This window comes from Cydia fagiglandana, chromosome 2 (genome assembly GCF_963556715.1).
Source record: "Cydia fagiglandana chromosome 2, ilCydFagi1.1, whole genome shotgun sequence".
Taxonomy (NCBI): Eukaryota; Metazoa; Arthropoda; class Insecta; order Lepidoptera; family Tortricidae; genus Cydia; species Cydia fagiglandana.
This window is the reverse complement of record NC_085933.1, coordinates 16,348,475-16,361,598: the sequence shown is the minus strand read 5'-3', so window position 1 is coordinate 16,361,598 and position 13,124 is coordinate 16,348,475. Positions and strand designations below refer to the sequence as shown.

The window sequence follows — 13,124 nt, the reverse complement described above, 5'->3', positions numbered from 1 at the left end:
GTATTGTGATTTTACACCACGATTCTTTTAGTCTTCAAAATAATTAATAATTACATTAATTACAAACACTCGGACAAACACATAAGAAAAAACAGCGATGTTAAAGAAAGTACCTATATAAGAAAAATATTGAAAATATTCGGCGTCCCTATGAAACTGGAACGGCCGCCAACAATTATATCGAAAGTCGAAACAAAGGTTTTGACTTCATTATTCAAGCACTGAGGTGCACATTCAGATTTTAAATATTTAGGTACTTATAAATTTTTTTGAGCATGCTGTATAATTTTTACAATGGAGTTATGGAAGACGCTTTATCGACTTAATAATGACAGGATAAAGCTTGCGTCAAATTATCGAGCGATATGTCGACAGTGATATTTACTGGAGTTATCACGTCTACCATACTCGCTTGCTTATGTTTGATGGCGACTGAACATCAGCCGCGTAGATTTAGACGATGCGAGAACTCGCATGCGAGTTTCATACCATTGCGGGTTTGATCGGTCGGCTGAATTGGACGTAACCAGCAGTCAGCAATGTAACTAAAATCGCATGCGAGTTCACGCGCCGTCTAAATCAGCCCTTATATTTGGGTCATGTATAGCCGCTGGAGCTTAAACCGTTGGAAAGGAGCGCTGCAGTTAGAGCTCGCCGGAGTGGCGGCGGCGCACGTAGCGCGCGAAGTAGTCGGGCCTCCAGCACTTGCAGGAGCCGGGCACAAGGAACCAGTCGTAGTAGAGCCGCACCTGAACAACATACAGAAATAAGACACAGTCTACATGTTACATAAATTGTGCTCGGCCAAATATCACAGAGATACCCTGGGAATTAAGACATCATCTTTTTTTTTCAAAGCTGCGCCATAAGATTACATAAATTAGAAGGCTCGAGAAGAGACAATTTTCAAAATGATAGGGCTTGAGGTCGGGTTACCTGGAAGCAGCCCATCTCGTCGTGGCCGTCGCAGTGCGGCGGTTTGTCGCCGGGCGCCGCGCCCGCAGTCGCGCCCGCGTCGGGAGCGGGGCCGGCGCGCTTCTGCAGGTACTGCTGGTATTCCTGGTACTGTTAAACAAAAATTCACAGTGTTAATATGTTACGTTATAATCTCTTAATACATAAAACTTTATCACAACAAAAACCAAACCAGCAGCCGCTTGGAAAGTACCATGAGTAAAATGTGTTAGAAAAAATTACGGACTAAAGCAAACCTTTTAGTTAGTGTGGCTTAGGTATAGGTAGATATTATTGATATTACTGGATCCGGACTCTGGCAGCCATTCATTGGTGGGCGACTAAGAGGAGGTTAATAGAAGGGTTAGGAATAAAATTACTTGCAGGTGGACAAATTTATTCACACTTGGCTTTTAATTGGGAGAAAGAAAAGTAGAGCCAGATTTAGTTTATCAAGAACGCCTTACATTCTTGTCTTATGTTTATTGACTCGTGGATACACCAGACCAGCTTTTTAATACTATTAATAATGCCTAAATGGAAGCTGACTATTACTTACTCGTATAAGTATGTATAGGGTAGCACCACCGACAATGAATTGAGTGGTCTGTGGGTAGCACAGATTGCAAAGTAGTTTAAACTACAAAGGACTTGCCTGTTGGTCAGTGTAAGGGCGGGCGGAGGTCGGCTGCGGCGTGGGATAGTGCAGTTCACCGACTAACAGCGACACCCACCGCGGCGACGACAGGCAACCGCCGTCCAAGTAGTGGCACCGCGATTGCATGCACCTGCACACATAAACATCAGCATCACTTCTTCAAACAGTTCTTTAGGGTTCCGAATTCTATTGTTGTATTGCGATTGCGATGCGTTGAAAAGGTTCCCACAATGCGCTTTTTCAAGTCACTTTCTAAAGAAGGCCGGTGTACTTACTTACCTAACATTAGGATGGACTTATGGCTGGCCTGAGCTTTCCGCTTCACAAAATATGGTTAAAATAGCTTGTCTCGAGTTTTCAAAAAATATTCAATGTGTTTTTGCACTTAATATCAACTAGAACATTTAGGTAATATCGATCGTGGAAGTAGATTTATTTAAGTCAGCGGTTCTCAAACTTTTTTGGTGACGGAACCCTTTCGGCAAGCGAAATAGTTGACGGAACCCCAAATTAAAAATTTTCGTTCATCACTGTGGACCAGATATACTTATAGAAGAGCTGTTTTTTTTTCTTATTATTACAAGTATATTTTCGCGGAACCCCAACAGAGGCTTTGCGGAACCCTAGGGTTCCGCGGAACACACTTTGAGAATGGCTGATTTAAGTAATAGGTAGAGTCTGTGCGGAAAGAGAAGAGTCGTGGCAGAAACGGGAACTAACATTTTAAATTTTATATGGCAATCAAACCTTTGACACCTGTCTTGTAAAAAGTAAACAAACTTCTGTCAATGTATATTTTTATTAACAAAAACCGCAAGTTTTATGTATAAAATATTTTCAAAACACGATAAAACCGTACATAAAACCACAGGGAAAATTATATTTAACATTCTTCGGTTTTTTCAGCGGGAAGAAAAGGGCTAAAAGCCGACTATCTACTTACAAAAAGTCGCGGAACGTGTTTCCGCTATTCGCGGGTATTGATGTTGTATTTAATATTAAATAATTACCCCCCTAAGTAACTTGTCTCCGGTATATAATCGGTAAGTATATTCATTAAAAATATATTAATTTTCATAAATATGCAGGTCATTCATGATCTTTAAAATAACTGACAAATAGTCTTGATACTTGCCATTTTATGCATATTTATATGTAATTTCTTTTTCAGGATTGTGTAAAAATACCTACGGTATCTCGAATAAAAGACCGCTAAAAGTAGGTGATATGCAGGAATTCGTAATCTACGTGCCGGATTCAAGCACATCCAGTTTAGATGAAGATAGTTCCTATGAGGGTCTCTGGTTGTTTTGACACTAGCTCAAACATAAATGACATTGAATATTTTAATTCAGACTTCGATTACAAAGAATAAACTTTTTCTAATAAAATATTTCTTTATTTGTAAGTTCGTTTACTAGGTTCTGAATAAAACATTTTCTAATAAAATATTTCTTTACTGCTTACGAAATTGATCTGTATTCTGTTAGTTACGAAATTATATTTCATATTTAGCAGTGACTTTTCGGCGAAGTAAAATATCGTGAGATGAGAGAACCGGACATATCCCAATAAGGCCTACCTACTTATGCAGTATTTTTATTCATATTCATATTTATTATTAATAATGTACACATACATTACAAGTCAAGTTTACAATGGGTGAAATATATCCCAGATAAAATTACAGCTCTATTGCCCAATTTCTACCCGATCTACCCGGTTTTAATAACTGTTGGACTGCACAGATTAGGCAGTACATAAATGAGATTCTATCTTGTTTGGTACTAAAATTACAGTTGTATTCGGCAGATTCTTAACTAGTTTTAGCAGTTTTGTCAATCGCAGTCACTTTTTAGTATCTGAGACATAAAATCAAAGTGTTTTTTAAAAAGAAAAGTAGTGCCTGCGCTAAATCAGAGGATTGAGTTGACGAGCCGACACCACCACCAGGCTCCGTTTAGTAAGCCGTGGTAAAAAACCGGAACAAAAGGGATTCAAGTATCATGACCTTTAGTATCGTACTATAATCACGTGACCAGTGTTGTCAGTATAGCAAAAACCATAAAATAGCACTGGCGCGCCCTCAAATCCCACGACTCTTCTCTTTCCGCACAGACTCTAGTATTACTATTGGTATCGGTGTCCTGATATTACATGGAACAAAAACTGCTGTTAGGATCGTAACTTGGATGGTAAATGGTAACATCCGTTGACCGGCTTTCCTACATAAAGTATCCGGTGGCCCGGCCGTATAGATATATAAAAAGGTCACAAACGATGAAGAACCAGGCAACCACTAATCTTTACGAACATATGTCAATCCCGTGTATTGCAATCAACTGACCTGGTAACCTCCACGGTCTGCGTGAAGTAGCCCTCGTAGGGTATCTGCACAACGTAGCGCCACACGCCTTGGTAGTTGCGCGCGAATACCGGCGTGGCGTACTCCACACGTGCTGGGCATGGCGTAGGTGGGCCCTGCGTACCAAGTTCCGTGTGACTATGTTGGTATGATGGTGCTTTGCTTGGTACCGAGTTATGCTTGATAGAAGATTGCTAGTACAATTAATACAGGCGTTCACCAATAATTCCAACTCAGACTCAGCTAGAGTACCATAAACTACGAGTGGAAGTGTAGTTTTTGACCACACCAACACGAGGAATATACTAAGAATAAAAGATTACAAATTATATCGAAACGAACGCTATTAAATAGGTATTTATCATTAAAACCAATTCTACCAGTCAACATGAGGAAACAACTCAAAATTTGCATCTACTTAGTAATTACTTTGCCACTCTTGTGGAAAAAATACAACTTTCAAAGGGAGCCTTTACGTTAGGACTTTGTGTGGTGAAAATAAATTGAACTGACCTCATATCTTGGCGCCGTAGAAGCGGGCGCGTGTGCGTGTGGCGCCGTGCCGGGGTCTTCGCGCCGCTCCACGCCCGCTGAACTGCTTTCACCGTTGATGGCTCTATACAGCATGCAGAACCTGAAATAGGCGCTCTTATTAATATTAAATTTATTACATCAATATAACAAATTAATACTTTGTGAAAAATAATAGGTACTTAATTTCCCCTTCCCTCTTAGCAAGATAGCAGAAAGTGACCGGCTAAAAGGTAGATTTTCGCCATGTACCTATGTCCGTCTGTCTGTCTCTCAGTCTGTCTGGCGAAAAAGGCGCGAAATTCAAATTTTCTATTGGACAACCAATAACTCATCACGCCTACATTTTAAAAATATCAAAAATATGCTTAAAAAAATATCAAATTTAAATACCTATGTCAAGTAAGTAAATTAATTATGTTAATTTTATTATGTATTTTTAAAATTTCATACAAAATTTTACTAAGCAAAGTTAAGCTTTAGAGTGATAGAAATAGAATACATGGTACCTATTAATTGGCTTTTTTACATTACTTGCTCAATTTTGCTCGTATAAAACTCTTTGCTCAATATAGTCTGACAAACCCAATTCGTCAGTAAATAAGAACAAAAGAAAAACTATACTCGTCCCTTTCTTTAGTATTTGCGTAAGCCCGTAAGGCAAAGAAAGTATGATTATCTCTCTCTCCAACAGTCTACAATGTGTGAAATGAGACATTGCTTTGAGAACGTTGCAGTAACAAAACCAAGGGCCCAACCTTTTCTGTTCTCGTTCACGACGCAGCAACTAGTATCATTTCTCTCTCCTCGCTCTTTTAAAATGCCGTTTGTCAAAAAAGGACAACCATACTGTTGACAAGGTGGACTTCAAATCAAGTGTTGCCTTTCTTGATGCGCCCACGCTGTGTATGTGTGCGTAGAAGCATATATGTGTGCTCTTTTAGGGATGTGAAAAGTCGATTTTAATCATGTTATATATCGATAAACGCTACACAGCGGAACGAAATAGCGATTAATTGAAGCTTCAATATCTTCGTTAAACATAAACATAATTGAAATGCTATGGATAATGAATATATTATAATATAATAATATAATTCAATTATTGCGGAACACCTATTTTAGGAGGTATTTATGTATTTTATTAACAAAGCGACCCACTTTGCTGTAGCGATGTCGATAAAGTCATATCGATAAACTATCGACATTTCTTGCAATTTTAATTTTACTTCAAAGGTTTAACTATACCTAAAATGAACAAAAACGCTTTTATTCTTTATTGTGGTTATCAGATCACAATTTTATAGTCACGCCCCAGGAGAGAACCAAGGGAAAGTTCAGATATTTAATTAAAATACATAAATACCTACTAAAATAGATGGTCCGCAATAATTGACAGCGTTTTACCTACCAATAAAACGCTTATTAAATACTTACCTTATTCAAAACCTTACATTATAATGAGAGCAGCGCTCGTTTTCGTGCCGGAGGCGGTCATCCCTATTATTATTTCCCTTAAAACGTCATCTTTTTACCTACTGGCAACACCAGGCAGCCAATTTCAAGTCTTTATAAAAACAAGTTTGAAATCTGGCTCCCTCATTGTGTCTCATATTAAGCTAGAGTTTTATGAAAAACTATAACCAGGCAGAGCTTGTATGTAAGGTTTTGAATAAGGTAAGTATTTAATAAGCGTTTTATTGGTAGGTAAAACGCTGTCATTAAATCCTGTACCGTTATTCAAAACCTTACATTATAATGAGACCTGTTTGTTATCGCCTGGTGTGAAAAGATGCCAATGTGATTTCAGGAAGTACTGTGAAATATTTAACACATTTGATGTCAAACACCTGTGGGAGTTCATGGCAATTAAAGTAATAATATACTTTCTAGCAGATTATAATAATATGCTGTAATTAGACACAAAAGGAGTAATTTGTTAAGTATTTAGGAGTATTGGTATTTTCATAAATAAAAGAAATCATTTAACACGATATATTGTTTATTTTTATTTAACTTTACAAATCAGTAAGGGAAAACATAATTATATGTATACACCATACTAAATTTTATTTTAATTGATCACATTAAATAATCTAGTCACAGTACTTGATGTGTTATAATTACTTTCTTTAACTACCTTTTGATAGTGATTCATGAAAGTGTTGTGGGACCGCCAATTTCCTCTTTGCAGGATCTCGTCGAGAGGGCAGTTTTCTATCCAGTTTTTTGATGCAACCGCTGCCCTTATGCTTCCCGGTGTAGCTTTGATTCCAGCTTCTTTAAGGACTGATTTTATCCAATTTGCAATCATAGTTTTTGAAGCTGGTTTAGGTGTCCCACAAATGCTAATGAATAATTTTGTTATATTTTCTTTTCTTCTTTCATTTGATAGTTCTAACAATAGTTTCACCCAATACACTGGATCTAAGGCTTGAGAATCCTTATTTTTAAGCAGACGCCATCCTTGTTGTCTGTAGTCGGGCCCATCTGTTTTTGAGCCATAATCCGGCCAAAAAATAATCGAATCATTTGTCACAATACATTTATCTTTTTCTATAGAAAGTAGAGTCAAATCATGGACTCTTCTTCCCGAACAGAGTAGAAGAAGGCAAGCTGTCCTTCTGGAGCATTCATAAAGATTAGTAGTTTCTGGTGTGTTGTTTAACCAATTTGCCAATATGTCCATGTCCCATATTGGAGTCTTTTCGTGTCTTGGTTTTCTTATTTTAACCGATTTCATCACATGTCGAACTAGCGGATGAGAATTTAAATTCTTGGTTTTGTCTGGGTCACATAAGGTAGAAACGACGGATTTGTGTAACGCAATAGTACTGTAGGAAAACTTATTTTTCATAAAAATATCTGTCAAAAATCTAGCTAGATCTGCGCTGTTCGGGTTTTTGAAATTAACGCTGTTATGTTGTGCCCACTCGCACCAACGTCGCCAAGCCGGTTTATATGTTTTTATGGTAGATTCGCGCCAGCTGGATTTTAGGAACTTCTTTTGTTCTGGGGTCCAATTTTCTAATGCCGAATCCCACCCCCACATTTCCAGATCTCGATGGTCATATTTTGTACTTTGGACGGGGGAGTGCCTGTCGCTGTGTCGATCAGAACTTGGTTTAGATTCCGAATGGTAAACGGGGGCGCTATGGCCCGTTGTTTGAGGTCCGGACGCCAAAAGGCTTTTTCCCATTTTGGTACAACTATGAGGTAACGACCTATTGCTTGATTGAGATGATTTAATACTCGTGGTATTAAGAATGGGGGTGGGAACACCCATGCTAGAGGGTAAGCCCATGTTTGACTTAGCGCATCGTGAAATTCTGCGTTCTGGTCTTTCACATTGAGGCTGACGTAACGAGGGACAACGTGAGCCTGGTGAGAAGCAAAGAGATCGATCACAGGGGTGCCGAACTTCTTGAAAAACATCTGAGTGAAGTGAGGGAGTAAATGCCACTCTGGCATTTTCTTTTGACGTGACAGGTGATCTGCTTCTACATTGTAAAGGCCTGGCAGGTGATGTAATGATAGAAATATGTCCCTTGCCATTAATATTTTGTATAGTTTGGCTGTCAGATCCGAAAGTTGTCGAGATTTTGTTCCCCCTTGATTCTTGAGATATGCTAATACAGTTCGATTGTCCGATTGTATGGCCACTGTCGTATGGGAAAGATTCGTTTGCGTTATAAGAACTTTGTAGATAGCAAGCATCTCTTTTACGTTGGAATGCAGAGATATCTCCTGGGGGGACCAAAGTCCTTGTATTGATAGGTTGTTTAGTTGAGCGCCCCAGCCTTGACCAGACGCATCTGTCGTCAGATGATGTGTTACCGGGTATTGGTGAATGACGGATGCATTCATATGGTTTTGCAACCACCAACAAAGCTCTTTTTGGGCTTCGGACGGTATTGGGACTTCGTTGTAATGATCGGTTTTTAGGAGATGTTGACAAAACCGCTGTAGGGCTCGGTGATTTAACCGTCCGTTCATGACGCAAAAACTTGCGAAGTTCAATGTTCCTACTAGACTTTGCATTTGTTTTAGATTTGCAGTCTTTTTTGTCAATAAATACTCTAGCTTCTTTCGAAGGGCAAGGCTTTTGTCTGATGGTAACCACTTTAAATTTGTGAGGGGGTTCCACATTACACCCAAGAATTGTAAGCTTCTTTGTGGTACTAGAATTGATTTTGCCATGTTTATGTGCCATCCGAGAGACTTTAATAGGTTTAAGGCTAGGCTCACATGGGATTCTAGTTCCTCTCTGTTTTGAGACACTAGAAGATAATCGTCTAAGTAAACAATGACTCGGACGTTTTGTTCGCGTAATATTTGGGCTATCCAATTGCTGAGCATGGCAAATACTTTGGGCGCTGACGAGAGGCCGAATGGCAGGCAGGTCATTTGCCATAAGGTTCCTTTGTAAATTAGCCTTAGAAAGCACCTGTGGGCATGTGCTATCGGAAGGTGGAAGTAAGCGTTCGACAAATCGATTTTGGCCATCCAATCTGAGGCCTGAATAAAACTCGGAATTCTTTGTATGTTTATCAGCTTGAATTTGCCTACGTATACAAATTGATTTAGGCTTTTCAGGTTGAATATTGGACGGTGTGTGCCGTCTGGTTTCTTGACCAAGAAAATTCGAGAAACAAAACTGGGGGCCATTTGTACTGGTTCTATGACTTTCATTTTTATTAGCTGATTGATTGCCAAGTCCATTTCGTCTGACGGTAATGTTAATTGAGGGTGGTTGGATAGGCATGGCAGTTGAAGTATCGGCTTTGAACAAAAAGGGATGCGATATCCCTGTATTATTTTTAGTAACATTGGACTTGCCCCGTAGGATTCCCATACATTTGCATATTGGGATATTTGACCTGCCTGAAACATCGAGTCAGAACTTTTTCTTTCCTCGAGACTCTTTTCGTGAGTCATTGTAAGACTGTCTAGGTGCTTGGTTACTAGCGGGTCCTGACCTACCCCTAGGGGCCCGAGAGCGAAAATTGCGGTTACCCTGCGCGGGCAGTCTTGGCAAAGCTTGATCATATATACCATAACCAACTTGCGCAGCAGGTACTGGCGGGTATGGATAGTAGGGAACCTGCGCGGTTGCCGTTTGTGGATAATAATAATTATTCATAGCCGGTGGTGCAGCAGTTTGAAAAGTTGGTTGATTACCCTGCGCGGGTAATAGGTATCTTTGTTTTGCATTTGGAGTAGAATCAGCCTGCGCGGCTTTTCTATTAACGCGAGATTCGTTCTTAAGAGGCCAAAACACTTTACTTGTGCCACCTTTCTTTTCTAATGCAGCTGAGAACGTGTCACCATGAAACAGACTGTCACAGGATGGCGGTATTTTTCGAAGGGTTTCTTTTGTAAACTTATCTTTGACCGATCGTAAAATACTGTCTCTCCTTTGCTGCACTAAATCAGCACGATGGCCGCAAGCCATCTGTAATAAGTCTGACGAGATTTTCTTGTAATCTCCTTCCAAGAAAATCTCGTTTATCTTATTTTGAATTGTTACGACATCTACCACCTCAGTTAAAGTTATCCACGACATAAAGGTGCGAATCCCTTGTTCCATCGCATCGCATTGTTTTAACAATCCTGAGGAGAGTGCCGCGAAACCCCTTTCTGTATGACTAAGATTGTTAAAATTGTCATAGGGTTTTATTTCTTCGTTTGTCTCTAACTCTATGAAACCGGGGGTAGACACATAATTCTTTTGAACCTCGGAATAACGAATTTCCGCCCAATCTGATGATTCAAATCTTTGAAACTGTTTTAACGACTCCAAATGGTTTGGGGCTGACTTTGGGACGGGTGGATCTTTAGTGACAGTTTCTAAGGTCATTGAAAAAGGTTGTTCAGGAACCGCAGGCTCTTTTTTACTATCACATGCCTGATCGCCAGGTAAAGGTAAACCGGATGTCTCATCGGAAAACAGCTCCCCGCTCGCATTTAAATCGAGGGCATCGTCAGCGGATACCTCTATATTTTCACTAGGGGATGGAGGGTTTTCTGTTGGTGGATAGTGATTTGATAGAAAATTTTGAATATTTGCGACCTGTAATGACAGGTTATTTAAAACCTCGTCGTAACGTGTGCGTTTTGTATTTCCAGAAGTTTCGCTTGAAACTTTCCGTTTATTTGAGGGTAGATTGTCTGGATCGCGCTCCCCCATTTTCACCACTATATTTCGGAATGCTTATTTAAAAGACTATTGAAGCTCGAGTTGATCTAAAATATCTATTACCTTCCTATATATCTATAGGTTGTGTCGTCTAAATTGACTTACCAGGGACGACCGCTCCTAGCGAAAAATAAGATGAGGGAGCCAGATTTCAAACTTGTTTTTATAAAGACTTGAAATTGGCTGCCTGGTGTTGCCAGTAGGTAAAAAGATGACGTTTTAAGGGAAATAATAATAGGGATGACCGCCTCCGGCACGAAAACGAGCGCTGCTCTCATTATAATGTAAGGTTTTGAATAACGGTACAGGATTTAATGAAATATTTTATTACATCATAATATATTCATTATCCATTAGCATTTCAATTATGCTTATGTTTAACGAAGATATTGAAGCTTCAATTAATCGCTATTTCGTTCCGCTGTGTAGCGTTTATCGATATATAACATGATTAAAATCGACTTTTCACATCCCTAAAAGACCACACATATACGTTTTTACGCACACATGCACAACCTGGGTCGCCTAAAAAGGGGCCACGTGGATTTGAAGTCCATCTTGTCAACAGTATGGTTGTCCTTTTTTGACAAACGGCATTTTTAAAAGAGCAAGGAGAGAGAAATGATACTAGTTGCTGCGCCGTGAAAGAGAACAGACAGAGTAGGGGGCTTGATCGTACACTAAACAAAAGTGGCAACAGTGACAGCTCGCTGAGACACCGTCTATATATATATATTATGTCTATGAACAAAACGCAAGTTTGACGACTTGTCATTGTCAAGCGTGAACTTGACGTTTGTTTTATGATTTATGACGTTTCTGTCAATATCGTCTCGAAACTAAAGTTTTAGGTTGGGCTTATATTACAATATAAATTAATTAAATGCCGTCATCACATGCCTGCTCTTTACAATGTCTTCAGCTTTAGTGAGACAGGCGCTTGAAATAGTCGATCCAGAAGGCAAGTCAGGTTTTGTTTATTTCTTCATCATTAACATTATCGTGTTTTGCACGTGTTTGTATTATTATTTTTGATTTGATTTTGTTTGGCAGAGAGCGTTCGCGGACGGAATAAGAAGGCGAAGCGACCGAAGCAGGGTCAAGGTTTGTGTCGTGTAATATTTCGCAAGTTACGTCATTAGTGAAGTGCCGCGATAAGAAGTGCTCCATTAAGTAACAGACTAGACATTGAGCGGTAACTACACACTAATTACAGTCTTATTACGACTCTGGACACATCTGGGGCTTACTCCGTTGCATCTCATGGTTATACAATAGTTCATAGTTCTTATATCTAGTTTGTTGAATACTATGTTTTCAGCTATCAATAATTTAGAGTCTCAAATGACGATTTACCTTATAGTTTTATAGATATTTTTGTTTCGTGAAATAATTTTAAATAGTTACCCATGTTAAACTTGTTTGCACAGAACACAGTCACCCATATAAGAACAAGAGTAAAAATCCAGAACAACCACAAAAGACTGCAGAAGAAATTGCTGAGGAGAACATCCGCAAACTGCTGGCCCTGTCCAAACCCACGGCTGACCCAAGCATTACTAAAAAGGTTAGTGAATAATACATACCAAGCTTACACTGTATAACTAATTTGTTTTATTTTACACTCAGATTTATTTGTTCCGAGATTTGCTCAGATAGTTATTTTACTTATATATGTATAATACAGTTCCAGTACTGATTGGGAAGTAAATAAAAACTTGCAAAAGACAGTTTATTGTATGAAAATGGATTCCACTATAAAGCTAATTCTAATAAAAAATAAAAATAGATCATACATTCTTGGTACAATTCCATTTGGTAATATTGTGAACCATGTCATGAGTAAAGCTGTCAGTTAAATCGTGTTCACTTTAACATTTTAATTACATTTAAATTGATTGTTCACTGTCATTATTAATTTATGATCTACTAATTAATAAGGCCAATTAACAATAATTAAATAATAGCATCTATATTATCAAATCAAGTTAAATAATGTTAATACCTTGTCTTTACTACTATCATGCCAGCTTAGATTCAGCGATATAAGTAATAACATTCATGTATCAACCAACTTTTAAATAATGGTATGTGCATAACTGGACTATGAGTGTCAATTAATGAACTTTGCTCACCCAAAACCCCAAAATCTTCTCTTGCATGTAGGGGCTACATGTGTGTACAAATAACTTTCATAGTGACTATAAGAACTCGAATCAACATTATTATTTTTTGATTAAGTGGAAAGTTGTTTATGTGAATAATCTAATCCTTATATTGCATACAAATATCTAAACTGTAAGTTTTATAGACTTGTGTAATTGATAGGTACAATAAGTACATTATGAATAGTAATTCATAGGTATATTATACTGTGTGATAAGATATAATGTGCTCCACTTTACAGTTTCAATGCT

General features: G+C 38.5%; 1 protein-coding gene across 1 annotated transcript in view; it reads right to left on the bottom strand.

Moving 5' to 3' along the window:
- Positions 1-597: 597 nt before the first annotated feature.
- Positions 598-13,124, bottom strand: part of LOC134677124 (uncharacterized) — a 50,134-nt gene continuing 37,607 nt past the window's right edge. Inside the window, exons 6-10 of the mRNA XM_063535585.1 lie at positions 4,491-4,611; positions 3,960-4,093; positions 1,610-1,742; positions 937-1,065; positions 598-749 (exon numbers count right to left, since the gene is read on the bottom strand). Of these exons, the coding sequence (XP_063391655.1) occupies positions 645-749; positions 937-1,065; positions 1,610-1,742; positions 3,960-4,093; positions 4,491-4,611 (622 nt within the window). The 3' untranslated portion in view covers positions 598-644. The remainder of the gene's footprint in view (positions 750-936; positions 1,066-1,609; positions 1,743-3,959; positions 4,094-4,490; positions 4,612-13,124) is intronic.